Source organism: Archocentrus centrarchus, chromosome 7 (assembly GCF_007364275.1).
Source record: "Archocentrus centrarchus isolate MPI-CPG fArcCen1 chromosome 7, fArcCen1, whole genome shotgun sequence".
Classification (NCBI taxonomy): Eukaryota; Metazoa; Chordata; class Actinopteri; order Cichliformes; family Cichlidae; genus Archocentrus; species Archocentrus centrarchus.
In genome coordinates this window covers 1,883,568-1,907,660 of record NC_044352.1, presented here as the reverse complement: position 1 = coordinate 1,907,660, position 24,093 = coordinate 1,883,568, and the positions used below count along the sequence as shown (strand labels likewise).

Here is a 24,093-nt window from a genome sequence, read left to right as displayed (position 1 = left end):
TGATGAAACACCTTAAATGATTTGGCCAAACAGACTTCTCTTACTCCACCTCTCCATCTGTGATGATCAGCACTATTTCACTGTGAACCTTTCCTTCGGGTTACTCAGACTTGATTGTATCATTCTATTACAGCCTGATGGCCACAGAGATAGATTTCAAGGCAGGGCAGAGAGATCATTTCCTGGCTCCAGGCTGTCCACGAGAGCCTCTTAAGCTAAAGATGAATTAGAGAGGAAACGTGTTTTGAGATTGACTTGCCAAGAGACGGAGGGAAAGATCGGAGGGGACAGACAAAAAAACAGAAAGTAAGGAATTAAATCATCGGAAGGAAGAAGAAGTAATGTCTTCCTCCAAGAAAAGGGGATACAAGGACAAAAGAAAAGAGAAATGAGTGACAAGAGGAACAATGGAAATGAGACACAGAAAGACGGGAAGGTTGGAGCTACATAGATAGACAAAGTAAATATAGAGTAGAAGGAGGGTAAAAGAAAACAAGGGTAGAAGGGAGGAAGTAAAGGAGAACAGAACAGAAGGATGGAAGTAAGAAATGAAAAAAGGTCAAAGAAAGGATGAAGTCACGGAGGGGGGAGGTGGGCGCCTGTAACAGCTGCTGCTCCTCTAAGTGGACCACAGCTTCTCTGTGTCTGGATTCAGCCTGTTTCTGTTTGACAAACTCTGCGTTCCCTCCCCCACCTCCTCTCCCTCCCTGTAGAAGTGGATGAAGAACCTCGGCGCATCGTAACAGGCGGAACGTTGATCATGAGGGACGTTAACACTGGAGACACCGCCGTGTACCAGTGTGAAGCCACAAATGTGCACGGCTCCATCCTCCTCAACACCTACCTCTATGTTGTCGGTATGTTTCATGTTGGCTTCGCGTTCCTCTTTGGTTCTGTCTGACCTGTGATTGGTTAATGATGCCTCTCTCTCTCTCTCTCTCTCTCAGAGCTCCCCCCTCAGATCCTGACCCCCGATTGGATTGAGTACAGGGTCACTGAGGGTGGGGATGTTGCGCTTCACTGTGAATCTTTTGGTTCACCACGACCCCACATCACATGGTGAGTCTAACACAGTGTGTCTTTCTGAGAGTACACACAAAAACTCCATTTACTTTGTAGTTTAACTCCGATCGGTTCTGTACTGTGGCCATGGTACTGATCAACAGTAACGTTTAGCATCTTTTAGCTGATTTCAGCCGTAACTTGAACATAATGATGCTCTGCTGATTATTTTGACTTCACTGAAGGTAATTTTTGTAATGATGTGCAGATTCAAAACCATCCACAACAGTGTGCTGTATTTTAAAGTTTCTGTGTAGTTTCCCATCACTGTAGTAAGAACAGCAGGCAACAAGAACATGCAGCGCATGGCGAGAGATCCAAAAGTTAACAGTTTGGTGGAGCCGTGAAGCTAAAGTTAAGGTAGTGATTGGATTTTGGCTGAAGCACAGATAAAAGTCAGTGCAGTTAGTAAAGTTGGACAGTGAATGCCCTTTGTAAGCTACTGATACATGGCTAGCATTAGCACCAGGCTCCGATATAATTCACAGCTACAGGCTAAAGAAGCTAACTGCACTCCATGAGCACCTAGCAGTGCAAATGAACCAGAATGGCTGACTGAAGGTCAGTCCTGATGCCCAGGAATCCCCAGAAGAGACCGGTCCCTTCCAACCACCAGCCAATAACCTGCCTCAGTACCACAAGGAAGCTCCCGTCAGCTGAGATGAGCAGGCTCAATACATGATCAGGGTCACTTGAGACTGTAAGACTAGACCGACCAACCTGTGCACCGCCTGGATTGATTACAATAAAGTCTTTGACTCAACCTCACACAGAGATCCTGGAATTCCTAGAACTGTGCAAGATCAACAGGACCCTAAGAGCTTTCATCAGGAACTCAATGGGAATGTGGAGAACAGCAGTAGAGGCCAACTTCAAGCCAGTTCCACATGAAGTGTAGGATTTACCAAGGAGATGCTCTGTCCCCGCTGCTGTTCTGTATAGGTCTGAACCCCCTCATCCAGATTGTCAACAAGACTGGCTACGGATACTGACTACAGAATGGAGCAAGCTTCCCTCTTTTTGCTACACTCCTCCAATCCAAATGACATTGCGATGTCCTGCTGTAGATCTCAGTGGTGTGGATCAGTGATGGATCAGTGACGATGTCTTGTTCACTCCTGGCACACACCTTGATGTTACCAACATCTTACCAAAGACATCAATGACAGACAATCACCTGCTTCCCACACACCTGATCATTAACACCACCTTCCTGAGATAATCCGACGCGCTCTGAAAGGTACAGGGCAGTGTTCAGGACTAAGATTATAAAGGCTAATCCACCGCGGTGTGGAGATTTTCTCTAAACACAAACTGGGAAAAACACTTTACCCTGCATGACATCAAAATGCTGACCTTTGCATGGAGATCTGGGTGACTGGTTTGTAGATGCTGTTTAAGATTTGTCGTGTTTTTACCTGAGATAGTCGCCCCACATGGTTTACACATCGTTTAGTTTGTCACAACGTCAAAGGACAAACGTGTCCATACATCGGCTCTTCTCTTTCTCCCTGCTGACATTGGTTACATAACTTAGTTCTATCGGAAGGAACGACCAATCACAGGCTAGTTTGGTCTTCCCGGGTTTAGAGCAAATTTGTTCAACTGTGCGTTTGATTGGATGTTTTCCTAACTTGTCCCGCCCTGTCAATCAGTTCTGATTAGATATCATCCTCGCCAATCATTTTCATCTCATTTTCATTCGTTGATGAAAGTGTCAATTAATTTCGTCATTGTTTTTATCCTTTTAGGTAGTTTTAATTTAAATATTGTCTCGTTTTGTCATGAAAAAAAGGTTCGTTGAGGAAAACTATGATGAAAACATTTCATCAGCAAAATTAACACTGGTTCTGTGGGGAAATGAATGAGTTATTGTTGGTTCTGTCCCTGCCCCACTCATCGGTCTCTAAACACAGAGCAGGTGCTCTTTGCTCTGAATGAAGCAGCACCCTCACGTGGTTGTATTTAAAACACACTATGTAGTAGGGTTTAATCCCGGGATCCGGGATTCCCGGGAAATGCGATCAGAACAATTTCCCGTTTCCCGGGAAACGTTAGACGGGAAACCGGGAAAAAAGTCGCGCACGTCGATTTGACTTTCAGAAAGAAAAGAAAGCTTCAGAATGTTAAATTTAAGGAAATATTGAGAGAAGGGTTCGTTTAATGCGAAAAGCATTACTCTTCATTTCAGGCACGTTCAGCCTCCGTTTAAGGCTTCAGCCTTCATCTCAAGCGTTTTAATAGAGGTATTACACAGTTGTGCTTTTTTCCTCTTTAATTTGTTGAAATCGTAGGCAATGTGTTTACCCTAAGGTATTTTGTATTATATAATTTTATATTATTATATATTGTTATATTGCATTATATAGCCTATAAAATATGCCTGCCCTGAACAATAAAGAAATATCTGTTTAACTTCGAGTGTTTCTTTTCCTCGTTTGCAGCCGCTTACTAACAATCATGAATTAGGATACGGGCCTAATGTGTGAAGAAATTATCATGAAATAGATTGCTTTAACATATTTCGCTTTTAAAATGGAGTTGAGTAAAATGTATTTTTTTTTAGGCTATAAGGATTGGCCAGTTTTTCAAAAGACGATTCACAGCGAACCTACTTTAACCCTCAGACACGGTGTTATAAATTTGCTGTTGCCAGAATGGCAATGACCAAGTCGTAGTGCATTACTCAAGGCCCTGTGTTATGTCATATTATAGTGTAGTACGGTAGTTAACTTTTCAATGACTATTACAGCGTTCCACTGGTGGAGATATAGCGCAACAGATGTCGCCACGACAGCGTGGCTGAGCCTTTATCAATGCTGTGGAGATGAACCGTATTGTTTTGCACCAGCAGTTGTAAAATATCTTGGTATAATTCCATGTACAATGGAGGAATATTCTAATTATATTTGTTAAGGGAGTGTTGAGGAACGATACAACACCGCATAGCTCGAGCACTCCAATGCAGAGATGTAGGTTTTATTGCGTTAATCAAGCCGACGTTGCCCCCTACTGGGCATAACAGGACATAGCTGGAAAGCTACCTCTACAATATCACAATAGGTTAAGGCCGACACAGGCTACAGAAGGCCTAATTAAAATAAATAAATAAATAAACTTTTTCCCGGGATTCCCAGGAAATGGCTCGTCATTTCCCGGGATTTGATTCATGTCATTTTCGGGAAAAATATTAAACCCTACTATGTAGGGGCTCTGATGTCCCAGTTTGGATCTAACCTCTGGTGTCATTCAGGCTCTGACATCTGTAAACAAATCTTTACTGACAGCTTTCTTTTTCTTTTTCTTTTTGGCCTTTTGTGGCTTTATTTGATAGTGTAGTGGAGAAAGAGAGGAAGAGAGAGATAGGAAAGCGGGACGAGAGACATGGTGGAAGACACGCAGTAAATGGCGACTAGGTCAGGCATCGAGCCCGCGCCGTCTGCACCGCCATGCAGCATATGTGGTCGACCGCTCAACCGCTGAGCCACCCTGGCGCCCGGCTTTCAGTTTTCTGCCATTTCCTGTTAGAGCCTAAACTTGGAGCCGACCAGCAGCTGTCAGAAAAACATGTTTCACACTTGGAAAACATCTATTTTTATATTTTATAAAAAGATCACATTTGATACTATTTGTGTGAAATAAAAAAAAAACTTTTTAGGCACAAAATAACATAACAGGAGATTAATTTTCTGAACAGTTTAGAGTGGTTAAATATAAATATTGACATTTAAACAAAATTTTAAAAAATTTTCATTATAAATAAATGAGGTAATTTTTAAAAACAATAAACTGATATGGGAGATAAAGTGTTAATGCTGTGTTGGGTATCCAGGGGGATGCTGGGTTAGTTTTCACAGTGCATGTTTCTTTGAACATTACTGCATGTTATCACCTGGGAAACACACGTTTCCATTGATCGAGTTCCCGATGCTCTGCTGCTCTCTAATGTTGGAAAAACCCTGGAACGACTCTGGAGACACAGACCTGATCAGCATATGTTAGCATGAGGATCAATATGTTTTCTGTGTGTGTGTGTGTGTGTGTGTGTGTGTGTGTGTGTGTGTGTGTGTGTGTGTGTGTGTGTGTGTGTGTGTGTGTGTGTGTGTGTGTGTGTGTGTGTGTGTGTGTGTGTGTGTTGTCTGCAGGGAGGGTGAGGACATGGCTCCTCTGCTCTCGGACCCTCGTATCTCCCTGCTGACCAACGGAACCATCAAACTGTCCAACGTCGGCCACGATGACAGTGGAGTGTACATCTGCTCTATAGTGAACTCCAACATCTCCATCACTGCTGACCTGAAAGTCTTCAGTGAGTCACACGCATGAGACTGAAGCTTAATATGGTTCTCATTCCTCTCTGAGGGAGCAGGCGATTATTTGGACTTTATAAAAACCTATGCTCGCACCACACTGTGTGAATATAAACTGGTGGTCATTTGGTTTTAAGCCTTTATAGAAAACAATAAAACTTCAGCGTTTCCTGTTTCCTTCAGATCGAACTGTGATACTGTCGGGCCCCCAGGACGTCCGCGCTCGCCAAGGAGCCAACGCTTTCCTGCACTGTCAGTTCTACATCGATCCTCAGCTGCAGCGTTACCAGGTTGTCTGGAAGAGACACGGTCGGAAACTAGACGAGTCGTCACTAGATGACAAGTAAACACACACACTGCACAGCAAAGCACATTCATATCACAGCTTCAGTCCTGAGACCCACAGCTCAGGTAAAAGTAGAATGGGAGAAATCCCTGGAAGAACAGTGGAGTGATTTCCAAGCTTTTCACATACTCTGAGCTTTCTGAGAACACTAGCTGTGACCTAAAGGCCTTGTAATGATCTTTAAAGGGTTGGGGGCTGTTATCGGCAGATACACAAATAATGTACATTGCGGCAGCTCGTCTTTTAACCGGTTTAAAAAAGCATGAACACATTACCCCAGTCCTGTCATCCCTTCACTGGCTCCCTGTCCGTTTTAGAATTGATTTTAAGATTTTATTGCTTACTTTTAAAGCCTTAAACGGACTGGCACCTTTGTATCTGTCTGAGCTGCTTCACTGTCACACCCCTGTAAGAGCTCTGAGGTCATCGAACCAGCTGCTCTTACAGAGGCCTAAAACTAGACTAAAACAGAGAGGAGATCGAGCTTTTGCAGCAGCAGCACCAAAGCTATGGAACGATCTACCTCTCCATATCCGCACAGCTCAGACGATACACACATTTAAATCTCTATTAAAAACACATTTCTTTTCCTTGGCATTTGGCTGCAGTGCTACCTCCTTTTAGATGATTGTTTTATGGTATTTTATGGTACTTGTTTTAAACGTTTTAATTTTTAATTTTCTTATGTTATTTATTGTTCTTAATGTTTTTATTTATTTATTTTTATTTTATTATTTTATTTATTTATTTATATATTTTTATTTTTATTTAGTATAGTCCTTGGGGTTACAGATCTTGTACAGCACTTTGGTCAACGTCGTTGTTTTAAATGTGCTTTATAAATAAACTTGACTTGACTTGACTTGACTTATGGAAAGTTTTTTGGGGAGCAGTGATAGGGAATGTTGTGCAAAACCAGTTCCAAAAAAGCTGGGACATGGGACAGCAGTCCATAAACATCTGGAACTGAGGAGAGCAGCTGCCGGACTTCTGGGAGAGGAATGTTGTCCCGTTCTGTCTGATAGAGGATTTTAGCTGCTCAGCAGTCCTGGGGCTGCTTTGTCCTGGTTTTGGGTTCCTGATGTTCCAGATGTTCTCAGCTGGTGAAAGGTCAGGACTGCAGGCCGGTTCAGCAGCTGGACTCTTCTACTATGAAGCCGTGCTGCTGGAATAGATGCAGTATGCAGCTTAGCATTGGGTAGCTTCAACTGAAGAGCTTGTCCATGTGTAACTCAATCATGGATGTCAAACATACCTGGATAGCGATGAATATCGTGGGGGGGACCAGAAAAGTAGTTGATTGGGACCAGAAAATGTAAGGTCCTGTTAAAGTCATACAGCAACGCAGCATTTTCTCTGACGGTTCGGGAGTCTCAGCAGCTTTGGAGAACATTACAGTAACGTTCAGGTCTCACCAGCAGTAGAAGCTGAAACATCCGAGTTCCTCAGCACTGAAAGGGAACACTGCAGGTCGCTTAAAGGGGATGGAAATAAATGACAGATACTGCTGTTGTTACACAATGAAACATGATAAAGACCCTTATTACACAAACACTCACTTGTCTGTGTTTGTAGGTACACAATCTTGGAGAACAGCACACTGAAAGTCACCGACGTCCAATTAAACGATACCGCACAATATTCCTGTGAGGTCATCACTGACCTGGACCACGTGAACGCCCAGAGCTCCATCACTGTCATAGGTGTGTGTGTGTGTGTGTGTGTGTGTGTGTGTGTGTGTGTGTGTGTGTGTACTGTGGCTATAATTGTTTTCTGTTGGACCCTCAGCGCGTCCGGATCCTCCCAGTTATCTGTCTCTGTCTCGTACTGAGGATCACAGTCTCACTCTCAGCTGGACCCCAGGACCCTTCCACAACAGCCCCATCACAGGTACCACACACACACACACACACACACACTCACACACACACAAATTTGACTTCAGATGTTAGGTGTGTCATGGTGGTAGCAGGCTGAACAGGTTGTGTTCCAGTTCCTTCGGGGGGATTCAGAGGCGTTCCCAAACCAGGTGAACTGTATAATGTCTTCAGTGAGTTCTGGGTCTTTTCTGGGTGAACCTGAAAAACCTTCAGAGGGACGCGTGTACTGATCAGATTCCTGAACTAACTCAGATGGTTCCTTTTTTTGGACTAAAGCAGCAACTTTACTCCAAGCTCTGTCCGGGTGTCCGCGGTCCTCATCATATCTCTGAATCTAAGGCGACATCATCCCATCAGTTATGAAATACATTCAGAGTGAACTCCTTAGCTATTCCTGGAGTGTAAGACACTGAAACAACCCATGCTGATCTTTAGCTCATTCTACTTTGTCAGGAAAGTGTTTAGAGAGAGTACTCATGGCCCGAGGGGGTGACTGAAACATGAACCGTGTGTCCTTCCAGAGTTCATCATAGAGGCTCAGGTGGAGTACCACACGGAGGAGATGAAGAGGAAGTGGGAGGAACTGAAGAGAGTGCCCGGCAACTTCAACCACGTGGAGCTGAGCCTCCATCCGTACAGCACCTACCGATTCCGGGTCATCGCCATAAACGAGGTTGGCCAGAGCAGCCCCAGCATCGCCTCAGACCACCACAGCACGCCACCTGCTGGTAAAGGACATCTCCACTAAAAACCACACGAATAATTCATCATTCATTGTTGTTAGGAGATAAATGTGACACAGGCTGGATATCACTTCACACGTCAAACAACTACAGAAGCTCTAAGTACAGATTATGAGCTTTAGAGTTGCTTGTTGGTGGATTTTGTTACCTTTGTATAAAAATTAGCTTGATCTCCTCCAGCTTCTCATTTTTATGTTTAGGAGCTACCAGCAGTGGTTTCTGTAGACTGGGTCCAAGAGTTTATGGCCATCATCATGTTGGTTTTTGCAGGAAGAAGTCACCATATTTACCTCCATGTTATCAGCTAATAACATAGATCTACATAACCAAAGAAAATCCTCAGCAAACCTGAAGCTCCACCTTCTTGAATGGTCTGTCAGTCCAGTGAAGCCACAGCACATATTATTGGTCAGATAACTGTATTAAAAATGCTCCAAAAAGGCTCCAACAACAGTTCAGAGACTCCAGTTACAGACAGCTAGCAGCTACAGCCACCAGTGTCACCATCCACCTGTCAGCCAAAGAGGCCACGCCCATAATAATGCAAACCTTAAGCTTTAATATAATTTAAACAGGTGAGTTATAGAAACATAGAAATTATCCACAGAGACCAAAGCAGTTTCTGTATCAGCTGTAAACATGTTTATTTCTACTGGAAAGTTTTAACATGGGAGTCTATGGGGACTGAGTCACTGTGGCGCCCCTGCTGGAGGGACTGAAGGACCACAAAGAAACAAGGCTAAAAGTATGGCTGATCAATAGTCATGGAGATCAATAAAGTGAGGTGTGTTTGTTAAACTGAGATGTTTCCTGTCACTCTCACAGCTCCTAGCAGTAACCCCACAGGAGTGCGCAGTAACTCCTCGGAGCCGGGGACCCTGATCATCATATGGGATGTGAGTCTGTATGCATGTGGTCCAAGCAAACATCCTCTGATATGTTTCACATTTTATGACACCTTTTATCTAAATACACTTCATGCTCCTACATGTTATTGCAGGAGATGGACAAGCGTTCGCATAATGGCAAGGACTTCGAGTACGAGGTGCTGTGGAGGGAGGCCGATGGCTCGGATGTAAACTGGAACTCGGGCCGTGTGAAGTCTCCCCCCTTCATAGTGAACAACACAGGGACGTACACACCATTTGAGGTCAAAGTCAAAGCTGTCAACGCCATCGGAGGAGGACCGGAACCAGAGCCTGAGATCGGACACTCCGGAGAGGACAGTACGTCATCCCAGCACTTACGATCATTCATCTCTCTGCGACTGAGTGGTGTAATGGGAAGGGGGGGTGTCAATAAAGGCCTGACATATGAGCCCATGCACACTCACAGAGACGACTGCAACTGAAACTCATATTATAAAAAATATATAATAAAATTTGACCTCATAAATTTACTTTAGCCTGATCAAACCTACAAATAAGACAGACCCGCGTGAGTCAGTGGAGCCGATGGTACCGAGCCGGCTCTGGATGAAAGGGTCTGAGCTCAGCGGTAAACCACGTTCAGCTGTGCAGAGCTTATGAATGTGCCATCGCTCATAAATAATCTCACTGTGAACTCTTCATCAGAGCATTTCTGCAAAAATGTCAAATCTAATGTCTCTTTGCAGCTGCAGACATGAATGCGTTGCTGTGTTGGAGTGTTGCTTATGTTGTGTTGTGCAGCTTGTTAATCAGTCACAGCACTGAGCGGTGATTCCTGTCACTGCTTAAATTGTTGGGAAAATGTCTTTAGGTCAGAGGTCAACAATCTCAGTGACTGAGTGATTGGGATGGTGCACAAAAACAGCTCAGGGTTCAGTGTCTCATACTGAATGTTCGGCATGCAGAGCAATAATTGCCTCTTGCGTAATGTCACCATTTTGATGAGAAATATGAGTCTCAGCTCAGACTGGCTCGTTTCTGCACAGGGCTGCTCTCAGCCTTGTGCAGCAGAGGGGGCGTCAGGGGATAGTCGGGGGGTCTCTTTGCTGTCAAAAATGTCACAGCAGCAACAACCTGCCCCTCACCGGGGGAGCTAATGGTGAGCGGGTGCAGTTATTTTGTTCATAAATAAGGTGAGGTCAACATTTCCCTCGATGTGAAGCCAGACTGCACAGCAAACATGCAAACTCCTCCTACTCACTCAGGAGGTGAGCATAAGTGGCACACAGGTACTCAGTCTTTACAATACGAAGCGCTGTGAGGGGACTGTTGTTGTTATTTGGTGTTAAATAAAATTGAACTGAGCTAAATGTCAGATATTATGATGTCATCATGTGTCTACCTACCATCCACTAATGGGCTAAAATGACCCATTTTGTTCACCTATGACTGTAAAAGCATCATATTGTTTTCATTTCACAATGTTTCATTTTTAAACACAAAATTTGAATTGTGCATGATGTATTATGACATCATCATGTTCCCCAGCAACAGTCTAACAAATAAAATCAAGCCCAGTCAGCACTGTAGCATGGGGATGTACCGGTGTAATTAATTTACTAAGAATTCAGATGGTGGTCACTCAGACCTACACAAATACAAATTGTGAGCGTGTGCAAGTTCATTGTTGTTGTGCTGAATTTGTATTTTCATCCCGTCCTGCTTCTGTCTCTCTCAGAGCCAGAGGAGGCCCCCACTGGAGTCTCATCCACCGTGATGAACAGCACCGTCAGAGTGCGCTGGGACAAAGCCCAGAAGGTCCGAGGTCGCCTGCGGGGATACAGGGTACCGCTCCATCTTTGCTTCATTTATTTGTCTCATATGACAGAGATCTCAACTCTGTGCTCCTGTCAGGTTGTTGCTCAGTGCTGTGATTTAGAGTTCAGCTTCAAACCAAGAAGGAACGATGCAGACGGGAGTACCATGTGGTCACTTTTACACCACTCAGTTCAATAGTGAATACACAGTCCAGAGTTTCAGTTCAATGCAACAAATTAAAACATCTGAGTTTAACCTGTTAGCATCGACAGTCGTCAGTGACCCGCCCAGCATCAGGGGCAGGGTGGGGTTAGGTTCATATCTAAGCCTTTTTCTGTGGCATCTCCAAAGGGAAAAGAGCACATTTTCTATACTTGTTTAACCCTGACCTTACTGAGGCCAAGTGATTCACAGGCAGCCTGGTGAATGTTGAGGTTAACCCTCTAAGGCAGGCCCTCAAGGCCCTCGAGGCCTGCAGTTGAATACCCCTCTCTAAGGCTTAACGCTCTATAAACTCTGTGTACTCAGCGTGCATCGTTTTGTAGTTGTAATGGACGCTGAAAGCTCCAGCTGTGCAGGTAACCTGATGTATCCTTCACTCGCTTTGGTTTTCACTTCACTGTCAGCACAGAACAGTTCATTCTTAGGTTAACGGAGTTCATTTTGTACCCCATCATATCACAGCTCAGTAACATGTTTCTGTCAGAGCAGCATCCGCTTTGCCTCAGTCCATTTTAAATAAGCCAGCACTGATTCTGGATCATGTGATCATCAGGGCTTTAACCTGCATGTGTGGACGGTACGGTCACAGACAGGATTTCTGGAAGTGTTCCAGAGTCCGTGCAGTGCTGCCTGAAGGTTCTGCAGATCACGGGCCTTTTCCTCCCGCTGTACACCGAGATCTCTCCAGATTCTCTGAATCTTCCGATGATATTATTACTGTAGATGATGAGATGTTCAAAATCTTCATAATTTGTAGATGCAGTTCTTTGCAGACAGGTGAACCTCTGAGAAACTCTGCCTCTCTTTTTTTTTTATACCCAGTAAAGTTACACCTGCACAGGTAAACTGTATCATCTTTCAATCAAACTCCAGAAAATAAAATTTGTGTCATAAAGTCCCAGAGCCCAAAGTGACATCTTTGATTAGTTAAAAAAAAATTGATTAAAAAAATCAGCTAATAAAAGTTGTTAGAACTTAATATCTCTGAAGTGTCTGTGCTTGTTTCAGATCTACGTCGAGAGGTTGGGTCCCCAGGAAGACCGGACCCGGAGGTCCCTCATAAAACACCATCATGAAGAGGACAGAGGAAGAAAATCAGAGCAATCGAGGGGCGGAGAGAAGGACAGCTGGATGGTGGAGGTCGACCCCAATAAGACCTCGGAGGAGGTGACGGGTCTGCGACTGTTTTCTAAGTATGAGCTGACGGTCACTGCATTTAACAGCAAAGGGGAGAGTCCGCACTCCCCGCCACACAAATTCAGCACCCCAGAGGGAGGTGAGTTTCATACGCTCAGGGATTAAAGTGGGATTTGACAGGTGGGAAATCCTAAGCTCTGGTTTTGAGGGGCAGCGAGGGGAAAATACTGTGCAGATACAGTCAAATGCATTATGCAAGTATAAGTATAACGGTGGAAATTGGTAAGCATTAACAAAGAACATCATCTGGTTAACTTACTCTTCCTTCTAGGAGCAAGTCCAGTTACTCAGCAGCCATATTTGGGCAGATACTCTGAAGCATTATCTAAATCCCTCCATTCTCTTTCCCTTATCTTTATCTTTCAGAAAAACCTGCATGTACAAAAATATTCAGTCAAATCTGATTAATAAAATCACTTAAAGGTTTGCTGACTTTGGACACAGGTTTTAAAACTTTTTCCCCTTAAAGGTATGCCTCTCCAATAAATCTCAGCTGACAATTCTTTTATCACCACATCTCTCTTTTATAATTCAGTGCAGGCAGAACCTTTTATATCTTTGACATTCAGACAAGAAAATCAAACTGTAGAAGTTCAAACATCCAGAAACATCAACCTGACTTTCCTCCATGACAGACTTTCTTTGCTGAAGATACATGTCTGACCTAAAAGAAATAACAACCCATTTCCAAATTGCACAAATTTCATCTGGAATTGTTCTGCATCTGTGCAGCTCCGGGTCCTCCTGCATCTCTGAGTTTTGAGAGCCCAACAGAAAAATCCCTGATCCTCTACTGGACGGCTCCACGTGAAATCAATGGCATTCTGCAGGGATACACGGTGCAGTACCAAGGTCTGACCCTGGGTGTTTGATGACAATAAGGGACACTTTATTTATAGTGACTGTTCTCATTGTCTTTGTGTTGATCCTTCAGTTCCTGTTGTACCTTTAGTTTATGGTGTTTCCCCTGTCTGCCTCTTCCTGTCGTCGAGTCCCTCTTTAAATTTTATTTATTTCACTTTTTTTAGAAACAAAATTTGACCCAAAAGTGTTTCTGGTTATCTTTGTCTGGAGCTGACATCTTCCTGGTTTGTGTTTCATCTGTAGAGGTGGAGAGCAAAGACACCACTATAAAGATGGAGCCACTCAGTGACCCCAGTGTGAACTACCTTAGGTTGGACAACCTGGACCCCAACAGCCATTACATCTTCAGCGTGATAGCACACACACGTGCTGGAGTTGGTCCTCCCATCACACGCAGGGGTGCCACCCTGCTCGATGGAGGTGAAACTCTGAAGCATTATCTAAATCCATCCATCCATTCATCATCCATCCAGGAATTCTCACATTCCTTCCTTTCTCCACCCCCTCTACCTTCTAGTGCCTCCATCGAACATCACCGTAATGCCTGGTAACACATCAGTCAGCCTGAGCTGGGTGCCCGGAGTGCGAAACCGAAACCACGGCTTCCACATCCACTACCTCAGGAAGAGCGGTAAGGAAAGGAAAGACAGAAGAGTGATAAAGTAGGGAGAGCTGTAATGGAGGAAATGCAGCTTTTACAGCTCTGGATAATAAATCTGAGAAACAAGCGAAGGAGAAGAATGCAGAGAGGGAAATTGAGTAATATGTGGGGAAATCATGTCTGAACAAGTCTGGAACTCAGCAACTGTCTTGATAATGACTCCTGGTGGTTATTCAGCCAATTTTTTTGAAGCTCATAAGAGCTGCATGCACAGACTCACCAGTCAAATCTGATAAACACTCAAATGTCTAAAACCAAGCTTTAGTTATTATAAAGTTATACTTCTGTGATGCACCTTCTGAAAACATAGCAGCTTCATTATTGGCTCAATCCAATGTGTGCACTACAGAAATGCCACAGACATGTCACAGACATGTCACAGACATGCCACAGACATGTCACAGAAATGCCACAGACATGCCAAAGACATGCCACGGAAATATAATAGACAGAAATGCTGCAGAAATGCCACAGACAGAAATTTTATAGACATCCATCCACAATTATTAGGAAAGGTAAAAAAATTCAGATGAGACAGGTCATTAAACGACTGACGGCGTTGCTAATATATTTCACTCTTCTGTGTCTGCATGGTTGCTGCAGGAGGCAGTCAGTGGGAGATGTCAGAAGTGGTGAACTCTACACAGGGTTCCTATACGCTGATGGGCCTCCAGCCAGGAGCTGACTACCACCTGAAGATCATGCATGGAAACTCCACTCAGTGGGAAGGCGAGGCAAAGACGGTAGAATCACGTATGTGTACAGAAAAGTTTGTTGTTTCCTAATTTAAATGTGAAATGAATAATAGAAGTATCTGTCATGAAGAAGATCAGAGAAGCGGACTCTGATGCTACAATCTTCGAAAGGCCTTTCTTTGTGAGCTTTCGTCAGAGATTTTTAGTAAAAGGCTTAAAACCATCCAGCAGCTAAGGCTTGTTGTTAAGCAAATGTATTCTTGAGGTTGGCTATCAGGTTTGCTCATGAAAAGATAGCAGGAAAGCTTTGGGGAGCAGACAGGTAGCACCTGGATGAATCTCCTTCACCTTTTTTTTTTACAATAATTTGAATCCATTGAGTCTCCAGGCATGCTGATCTCACCGTGTTTGCGCTCCTTTAAGGTTACTAAAGGCTCGTCTGACTCTGTGGCTGCAGTATGTGGCGGTGATGAACATGTCCAGCAGCACCTTTATGAAAGTCATGACATTTGTTGGTGTTGGTGATGACGCGTCTCTGTTCTCTCAGTGTCAGTGGTGAGAGGCAACTTCACCACCCAAGGCTGGCTGATAGGACTCATCAGCGCCATCATGCTGCTGGTTCTCATACTGCTCATCCTCTGCCTCATCAAACGCAGCAAGGGTGGCAAATACGCAGGTACGCCGTCATACACAACTGAACACACACTCTGACACACACAGACTTTAAAGCGTCCTTAAAAGCTTCTTCTTTCTACAGTGAAGGACAAAGAAAGCAAGGAGGTGGACTCTGAAGCTCGACCAATGAAAGAGGAGACCTTTGGAGAGTACAGGTGGGCCTTCTCTGATTGGACTCATTATTGCAGGTTATCCTGGAAATGCATGAATATTATTGATTTACACAAAGGGCTCATTAATATGGTCTGCTTTGAAGTTGGCCCAATAAGGACATTAATTACATATAGTTCTATAAAATTGATATTTATTCATTTGTCTTCATTTATGTTTTTAACATCAGTGATTCAGTAAAGATGTCACTAATTTCCCTGCAGTAATCCATATTTTAAAACCTTTATTTTGTGCTGAAATCTCGGACTTGTGTTTGTTTTCTTTGACTGATGCTCTAACTGGAGCGTGCAGCTCGCAGCTCGCCTTCATCTCACTGTTCTTTCCCCCTTTAATGCTCTGCCTGCAGATCCCTGGAGAGGTATGAACGTTAACTCTGACATGGGTGTTTGTGTGTTTCTGTGTCGTGATGTTGTTGTTTAGATTTAATGAAACTTTGTTTTGTGTGAGTTTGTTTGTTTGTTTACTTGTTTGCTTATTTAGGATCCTCGTTAGCGTCAGCCGCAGTCTCAGCCGAAGTGTTTGCTTGTTGGTTGTTTTGATCATGGAAAAAATGAAATTAAACAAAATTATATATTTTATATAATTTTCTTTAATTTACTGTATTTTTTGTTTAAATTATTTTAAGTTGTAACATATTTGCATTGCTATAGAAAGTTAAGCTTTACTGAATGTTACTGTAATATTTTAATAAGTCTCTAATGACCTATTTAACAGATTAGAAGGCACAATAATGCTTCAGGGGAAATCTTATGGTTTATGATTACCTCATCCATCCCCAAAGCAGACTGATAATCAGAACATACGAGTCAAATTTTGTATAGTGTAATCAAATATTTCCACCTAATGTGGGGTGAGCAGACGCTACATTTAAACTTCTAAAGAGCAGTGAAAGAAAACTTTGCTAACACGCTATAAACATATTTGATTTACTGAACCCACAAACTGCTGCTGAGATGATGCAGAAAGAGCTTCATCTCATCATTTCCATCCCGTTCATTAGAAGGTTCATCTGGGAAGCAAAATCTGAGCAGGGGGTTGGAAATGAGCTTGTGCTGTAACTCAGCACCGAACACACTTTAACATCTGGAACTCCTGCCAGAGTCAGCAGTCAGAATGAAAACACAGCAGAAAGATGGAGGAACTGCTGAGAGTGTTAAAGGGAATCCGTCCGCCTGGTTGACACCCAGAACCATACGATTATCATAAAAATCAACAGCAACAACAATTTTTTAAAAAGACCAAACTTTGCACACCAAAAGCTAGAAATGATATCAAAGCTTCTGGAAAGAATACCAGATGAGCAAACAGATGCTTGGAGCCGTTTTTATTATTATTATTAATTCAGTGGCTCTTACAGAAAGTCGGTCATTATAGTTGTGTATCATAAAAACCATCAGCCTGACCCTCAGTGTCTTTTAATTACCAGAGTATCAGCTGACTGAAGCCACGCATTTTCTTTCTTTCCATTTTCAGTTTGTTCCAAATTTCACACAGTTATGATGTCATTGTGCCCATGTGATGTCACGCGGAGCTTCACTGGCATTTCTTTTATCTAAAACACTTTATCGGACTCATTTGAAAACCATTTTTTTCCAGTGAGAATTTACACTGAGTTTTTGTGCCGACTTCTAGCGACGGAGATGAGAAGCGCTCGGACAGCCAGCAGTCTCTGGAAGAAAGTAAGATGGGCAGCGTCGACTCTCTGGCTGAATACGGGGACAGCGTGGACATCCAGTTCAACGAGGACGGCTCCTTCATCGGCCAGTACAGCGGCCGGGCATCTGCTCCCCACGGCAACGGGAGCTCCGGCCCCGCCTCCCCGGTTAATGCGGTCCCGCCTCCTCCTGTCGCCCCCTCCATGTCGAGCATCCTCAACCGGCCCAGCTAGATGCACACATGCCCACTGCAAAACGACTAAACCTACAGAAACACACACACACACACACACACACACACACACACACAGAGCGATAACCAAACACAAACGGACAGACCACTCCTGACTCCACTGCCTGTTATGCACACACACACACACGCGCACACACAGACACACACACAGTCTCAGTACATTCCACAGGTTTATGCAGTGATGCTGTTTACAGGATGTTTCGCCTTTTCTACACAAGGTTTACACACATGCACGCACACACACACACACACACACACACACACACACACACACACACAAATAAACACACAATCAGAAACTCTGCTGAAAGAACGGCAGAGGGAGGTGGAGGGCGGGAGCTGCACCAGCTGCTCCTACTGCAAACGTAGTTACTGTTAAATTACTGCAGTCTTACCAATGAATGTTTACAACTTTGGATTATGTAACAAAGATGGCGTTGGAGGCGTGTAACTCACTGAGGAAAAACCTTAAAATGTTATTTGGGGCAAAGGCATCGTTTATCTGATGATATCTGATAATCACTCCCCACAGAGCTGTGATGAGCTAAATTATTATAACATGAACTAGTTCCATGACTGAAAGTGAACACTTTGATAATACAAGAACACAGCTGGCAGCTGATTGGCTGATGTGTGCTGTGAGTCAGGTGTAAGGCTGCAGGTGGCTGGTTGCTCTGTTAGAGTCTCATTAGATTTATAGTTATCGCTGTATTTTATGGGGTTTACATTTGAACCAAATAAGTAGAAACTTTGTTTTGACTAATTGTTCTGACTCAGAGTGTCTGATTCGGGGTGACTGCCTTGCCCTCTGACCCCACCAGGACAAACCTCCCTGTTTGAGTGGTGGAGGTGTCCCATGATGCAGTAAAACTACACAAACTTTGGACCAACTGGTGCAGCTCAGCCCAGGAGAGGAAGACAAAGAAAATCATGGAGGTTACTCATCTTTCATCTTGGACCAAACAGCTTTATTTCATAAGGAACAAACGTTTAAGTCTCCTTTTTGTTTCATATTTAAAGTCATTTTTGATATAAATGTGTTTTTGTTACCAACTTATTTATTTGTGTTTACGTGCATGCACCATGGAATGATTTTTACTATTTATCTGTGTGTGTGTGTGTGTGTGTCCTGCCCTTTGACCTGCAGTGAGGAAGCTCTGTTGCCTTAAGAGAGTCCAGTTGAACCTCCTCTCCTCCCTCTTCCTGTCTGTCAGTTATCATTTGTCCTCACACACACACACACACACACACACACACACACACACACACACACACACACACACACACACACACACACACACACACACACACACACACACACACAAAACCAGAGCAGCCTCACAGTCTGTAAAAGCTTTCAGCACACACACTGCAGTTTCTGCATGACTCCATTCAAATGTTAAACTCCGGAAATCCCAGCAGATGGCGCCATTCCTCCCTCTATCCAACTCAGTTCATTCACTGCTTCAGATTTTTTGTTTCAGGGCCGCTGTTGAATGTGATTGGAGAAATTCCTACACACACACATACACACACACACACACACACACTGATGCACACATGGAGGGCCGGTCTTCTGTAGCAAAACGGACCCTCTGAAGGAGCAAGGGAGGTGGAGGAGGTGCAGGAGGGAGAGAATCAGAAGTGATGGTTCTCTGAATGTAAATAGAACCTTGAGATTGTCATTTTTTATTTACATTGCTTCTTTTCTAAGATGATTGAATTGTAATTTGTTTTTTACCCTTTGTTTGATTTTGTACTTGCATTTGTATCATACGACCCCACCGCCCCCACCATCGTCCCCTCTTAGGTTTTCCTTTCGTGTCACTCAGTAGCCCCGAGACATTTAGAGGAGACTAGAACCATAGCGAGAACAAACGCCCCTTCTTCCGTTCAGCTTCTTTATAGCGCGTAGAAATGCAGCAAATAATACTGATTATTAAAAAGCTATGTCATAAATGTTTATGCAGCTCACCGCGGCAGAGCTGCTTAATGGACGCGGGTGAGATGATGATCTCCGCAGCTCTGGATGGACCGCTCCTGGAAACAGTCTTATAGCTGAGAGGGTTTATTTCGTTGCCTTGGACAGGCTGCACTGATGCTACGCAGGATCAGACAGCAGGGACTCCCCACTTGTTTGGACCCAGAGCTGAAGTTTACTTTGAAAGTCTGTGGAGCAGAGAGGAGAGGCGAGCGGAGCGGAGACGGGGCCTCTGATGCTGGGGTTGGATTTGCAGTGTGTTTCTTTTACCTGCAGATAAATTCATGAAAAGACCAAACCAACGTTTGTCTGCCCTCCCGCCATCTGTGGCTTTCAGCTGCATTTACTGGGGACTATTTTCAGAGGCGGATTAATACACATTTGATTCTTTAATAACTATTTGTCACAGGAGGATTTTGTCTTTGACTTCCTGTTTGTGTCCAGTACAGTTACATCTTACTGTAGGAATAAATCTTTGAACAGCCTCACACATGTTTCACATAAAAAAGGAAGTTTGTTAATACCATTGGTTCTCTACTGAGAAACTACATCTAAAAGATGGATGTAGCTTCCAGACCTGAAAAAGGTGAAGCCAATGCAGAAGTGCCTCAAACCTGCATTCTTTCTACTGTCCAGCAGGGGGCGACTCCTCCGGCTGTAAAAGGAAGCCTGGTTGTGTAGAAGTCTGTGAGAAAATGAGCCTCCTGCCCTCCTGATCTCTTTACTGATGAGTTTCCACTCTTATAAAGGGGCGGGGCTTCCTCGGGCCTGTCCCTCAGATTCACTGTCAGACCCTCAGAGCTCAAAACACAAGATCCCACCAGTGATCACTGGATTCATGATTTTTTCATAGCTTTGGGATAAAACTGGACGCCACATCCAGCTTTGGTTTTGGTCTTTTCTGCAGATTTTCTGACAACATGAAAACATGTCGAGCACATCGAAACATTAACGATGGCTCACCCTGATCTCTGAACAACAGCAGGAGGAAACGCTCCAACCTCAAAGGCCGTCCTCATCTCGTTGCCGCGACCCCGCTCCTGCCTGCCTGCTCTGCTGTACAGCCCTGTCTGTCTGCCTGTCTGTCTGCCTGTCTGTCTGCCTCTTTCTGTCGCAGCCTTTTTTTATACACATGGGAAAAAAATCCACAACATTAAAAAAACTTTGTAAAAAGACAAAAAAAATGTAGTTATAAATAATAATTCTGCTAACAATAACAGTGCTGTAATCAGTTACGATGACGGCGTCAGTGTTGTCATCTTCATGTGATCAGTAACAATGAATCAGTATCACAGGATCTAGCAGGGAGGTTAAAGCGGGAAGAGGGGGGGCTGCGGGGTGTGGGAAGGGCAGAGGGGAGGGGGGAGGAGGACAGTCACACACATGTATGGGGGGGGGGGGGTTACTGCAATATTGAGGCGTGCTGATGTTGTACCTGCTTGTTGCATTGTGCGCTGAGCTGATGAACTAACCCGACTGTCTAACTAATAAACATGGACTACGCATATCCTCAACTAGTGGCTCATTTTCTGTGTGTGTGTGTGTGTGTGTGTGTTACCAGGGGTATTTGTATATGTGAGTGTGGGTCCCAGCATCAGCAGGAGTCTAAGCAGAGAAGCTCAGACCTCCGTCTCCTTATCCACCTCCTGAGACATTCCCAGACCAGCTGACAGACATAATCTCTCCAGCATGTCCTGGGTCTGCCCTGCAGCCTCCTCCCAGTTTGACATGGCCAAAGGCATCCAGGATGTATCCCGGTAAAAGGGGCAGCTGAGTCCCTGTTGAATGACTGAGTTCCTCACTCGATCCCTGAGGGAGAGGAGGAAGCTCGCCGTGGCCACCCTTTCCTGGCTGAGAACCGTGGCGTCAGCCTCGGAGGTGCCGATGCTCATCCCAGCCGCCTCGCCCTCAGCTGTGAATGCAGGAGGTCCGTTGGAGCTCCAGAGACCATCGAACTCCACTTTGGGCTGCTGTTTGGGTTTTATTATTTTATTTGAAGTTTTAACCCTGATTTCATTTCTTTATTACAATAACAGTGGGTTTGAGTTCTTGATTTCTGTTTTCACTCCATGGCTTTCATAGTTGCTGTTTGAGAGTTTTGGTCCTTCTTATTTGGAGGAAGGGAGGTTCTTTCTTAGAAACTTTATCTTCCTGTTTTAACATTTAAAGATCTTCAGTGCTTGTAAACACGGCTCTGATGTATCTATTATGGATCGGTCAGAGCAGAGACTCGTGTTCATGGTTCAACTCTTTATCTGCCGCTCACAAAAACAGTAAAAGCAGCAAAACTGGTCGCACACTTCCTGTCTCACCAAACCGAGCGCGTGTGTTTCAAAATAAAATGTCCTGTAACACTTACACTGAACACTGATACACAGAGTCAGCCTTTCACCTGTAAGAGGAAGAAAAGCTTTCAGGGCTGGTGACACGTGACCGTCAGTGTGCTGAAATGCAGCAGAGCAGGAAGTACTCACACACACACACACACACCTAAAACTGTCAGAGGCTATATTTATGCTGCCTGTGTGACAGCACAGCCATCTTTGGACTTCTTTCTTTTTATTCTTACCACATTTTTCCAGCAGTAATATAATAATAAGTGTGTGTGTGTCTGCAGACGGTTTAGCCTGATGCTGCTGTAATGATCCTGAATGTCCTGCTGGGAATTTAGCATTAGAGTCAAAATATAGGAACGCTGCACCTCTGTGAATATGGATGATTCACACGTTCTCCAAACTGTGATGAAGTTCATCACAAATACTGGAAATTAAAGTATTTTCTGAGCTGGTTCATTTTTTTCTGTGTCATCGTGGCTGCAAGAATCAAAGGTCATTCATCCCACCTGAGCCAGGTTACAGGTGCTGCGTGAGGGCGGGCCCTAAATTTGTAATTCCCTATTTTGATCCTTCATAACTTCAGAAATCCACAGGAAATGATCAGTGCTGAAAAATACATTTTTAAAAATCTGCAATCAAATGAATTTTACACCCACAAAAAGTGTCACAATCTCATTATTTCTGTAGCCATCTTTGAGCATCAGCATCATGGAAAATTCAGGCCAAGGAGGAAATCCAGGATCTGTGTGTGTGATGCATCCGTGCACATCCACAAAGCCACAGGTGTCGTTATGGTTCACAGGTCCATCGTTTGTATGCAGTTTATGATTCTTTACCCTCATATCTCAGTTGTAAAGTCTTTGACTGCCTCCAGCTTTTGGTTTCACAAAGCTCCATAAACAGAAGAGAAAAGCTCGGAACAGCTGCCGTCTGTTCACTTTTGTTCATGCAGCACCAAATTACAGCAGTAACTTCAGGGTGTTTCATACACTGATGTAAACCCCGTCTCCCCGTTTCTCTGTCCTAACGTCTGCAACACTTCCTCTTCCCCTCCCCCACCAATTTTTTAGCCTTTTTCTAAATGTTGCAGTGGGTGGAGATGAGTTAGGCTCAGAGCTGGGAGAATCTGCTGCAGCCTGCTCAAGTGGGAGTTTTAGGCCTCTGATACTCCTGAGCAATGAATTCCTTAAGAGTGCATCACCCCCCCCCAGCTAGAATCTAATCTGTGAGAAAGCTGCTAAATGCTAAGGTGGAGAAAAGTGGAGGAAAGTGTGGTGTTAGCGCCTGCCTTAGCCTTGGTTACTGTCCCTGCACACATTCATACAGACCACATTATTATACACAGAAACATCACAGCAAACAAACTAAATCACCTTTATCCAACATAAAGAACACCTGCTGGCAGTTCCCGCCTTGCAGTATTAATTTTTGACTACCCACCTTTCATGTTTAATTATCACTGCACTCATCACATTCCATCAACTAGGGGGCGCTAAAGTAAAACCAAGGTGGAAACTTCCATCCAAATAACCAGTTTCTTCCACTTGAATTCAGGGTAGGAGCGGCTGGATCACAGCCACAGGCTGAGGGGCGGGGTTCACCTGCGACAGGTCGCGGGTCTGTTGCAGACAGAGATTTATGCTCACATCCACGCCTACGGCCAGTTACAAACCACCAATTAACCAATTAAATGTTCATGTTGTCCAGAGAGAAATGGGGAGGATGTGGAAAGTCCCCACAGAGAGGCCCCAGGTGGATTCGATCCGTGAGCTGATGGTGCTAACCATCCACGGTGCTGCCATCAGTTTTTAAATGATAAAGAATAAGGTCACTTTGCCTGTCACAGCACCATCATGCGGTCACTTATAGAACTGCAGTTCTGTAAAAGCTGCAGGCTGTCTCAGCTTTCACACCGAACCTGAAATCCAGTTTTCATTTTCTCTGTAATTATATTTTCTCACATCCCATTTCTCACATTTTTATACATTTCATAATGTTATAGGCTGTGGCGTGCAGATTACTTTAGACACACTCCCTCTTCATCAGATCTCAGCCACTGATCCCAGCAAACTCAATATTAAGCAAAGAGTATGTTTGTGTGGTTGCATAAAGCTGACAGAAATAAGAACACAGGACAGATATTCAGTATGTTATCTGAAAACTATTAATACTATTAATTAATACTATCTGAGCCTGTACGGACGCTTAAGTTGGTTTTCAGGGTGTTTTGTGAGTCTTTGTGTTCCTGTTTCTTCTCTTTGGCCCAGCCTGGGTTTTTTAACTGAACAGTTTGCATTTCTGCTTGAACTGAGTGAATCACACCTTTGGTTAAACTGGTTAAACTGGCCTGAAAAAGTG

The 24,093-nt window shown here is 44.0% G+C and overlaps 1 protein-coding gene across 2 annotated transcripts in view; it reads left to right on the top strand.

The window, feature by feature from the left end:
* The window catches only part of LOC115783157 (neural cell adhesion molecule L1-like), a 64,421-nt gene extending 46,883 nt beyond the window's left edge, over positions 1 to 17,538 (top strand). The window contains exons 11-29 of one of the 2 annotated variants that reach the window (XM_030733841.1): positions 714 to 857; positions 948 to 1,059; positions 5,208 to 5,368; positions 5,553 to 5,712; positions 7,291 to 7,418; positions 7,504 to 7,605; positions 8,117 to 8,323; positions 9,164 to 9,234; positions 9,339 to 9,564; positions 10,946 to 11,052; positions 12,256 to 12,523; positions 13,177 to 13,296; positions 13,552 to 13,728; positions 13,826 to 13,939; positions 14,573 to 14,722; positions 15,212 to 15,340; positions 15,422 to 15,494; positions 15,857 to 15,868; positions 17,143 to 17,538. In XM_030733841.1, coding sequence (XP_030589701.1) covers positions 714 to 857; positions 948 to 1,059; positions 5,208 to 5,368; positions 5,553 to 5,712; positions 7,291 to 7,418; positions 7,504 to 7,605; positions 8,117 to 8,323; positions 9,164 to 9,234; positions 9,339 to 9,564; positions 10,946 to 11,052; positions 12,256 to 12,523; positions 13,177 to 13,296; positions 13,552 to 13,728; positions 13,826 to 13,939; positions 14,573 to 14,722; positions 15,212 to 15,340; positions 15,422 to 15,494; positions 15,857 to 15,868; positions 17,143 to 17,398 — 2,717 coding nt within the window. In that variant the 3' untranslated portion in view covers positions 17,399 to 17,538. The remainder of the gene's footprint in view (positions 1 to 713; positions 858 to 947; positions 1,060 to 5,207; positions 5,369 to 5,552; positions 5,713 to 7,290; positions 7,419 to 7,503; positions 7,606 to 8,116; positions 8,324 to 9,163; positions 9,235 to 9,338; positions 9,565 to 10,945; positions 11,053 to 12,255; positions 12,524 to 13,176; positions 13,297 to 13,551; positions 13,729 to 13,825; positions 13,940 to 14,572; positions 14,723 to 15,211; positions 15,341 to 15,421; positions 15,495 to 15,856; positions 15,869 to 17,142) is intronic. The other variant, XM_030733842.1, reaches the window with a different exon arrangement.
* Positions 17,539 to 24,093: the final 6,555 nt, after the last annotated feature.